The sequence below is a fragment of the Geospiza fortis genome, unplaced genomic scaffold (genome assembly GCF_000277835.1).
Source record: "Geospiza fortis unplaced genomic scaffold, GeoFor_1.0 scaffold130, whole genome shotgun sequence".
In the NCBI taxonomy this organism is placed as follows: Eukaryota; Metazoa; Chordata; class Aves; order Passeriformes; family Thraupidae; genus Geospiza; species Geospiza fortis.
Window position 1 is genome coordinate 13522795 of NW_005054300.1, and position 557 is coordinate 13523351.

At 53.0% G+C, this 557-nt stretch overlaps 1 protein-coding gene across 1 annotated transcript in view; it reads right to left on the minus strand.

Moving 5' to 3' along the window:
* COMTD1 (catechol-O-methyltransferase domain containing 1) overlaps positions 1-184 on the minus strand; it is a 6533-nt gene extending 6349 nt beyond the window's left edge. Inside the window, exon 1 of the mRNA XM_031061796.1 lies at positions 49-184. Within this exon, the coding sequence (XP_030917656.1) occupies positions 49-184 (136 nt within the window). The remainder of the gene's footprint in view (positions 1-48) is intronic.
* Positions 185-557: the final 373 nt, after the last annotated feature.

Genomic DNA, 557 nt, shown 5'->3' on the forward strand with positions numbered 1-557 from the left:
AGGGTGGGTCACCCGCGGGAGGTGTGCGCCTTCCTCTCGGTGACATACTCGGTTGTGCTGCGTAAGGTGACAAAGACAGCACCCGGGATTTGTGCCACCACCTCCTCAGAGGCTGGTTGTGGTACAGCTTCACCGCAGTCTTCGTTTTAAAACATACCCAAGTGTGCTCGTAATGGGCTCTCATGAAGCCTTTCACAGAAATATGCCCGTAAGAGGCTTGGTACCCCAACTAGCCCGGGAAGTGAGCTCTCTCCCCCTAGGACACAGGTTTCTTTGCAGCTGAGGCCTGAGCAATTACTCGTCAAACAGCATGAAAGATTTTGGAATTTTAGTCTTGTGACCTGTGAGTCTCCAGGTGAAAGGAGTCAGGGGGGATTCTCCAGTGGAGGGGGAATGGGACCTCGTTTCCTCCGCTGCTGTTTCAGCCCCCTTCTGCAGTACCTTCCAGGTGAGGTCGAGCAGTGCCCTTGCCACTGCCTAACAGCCTTGTTGAGGGATCTCATCCCTGGCCAAATCTGTTGCTGAGGGAGTTGGTTTATAAGTTGGTTTATAAGTAA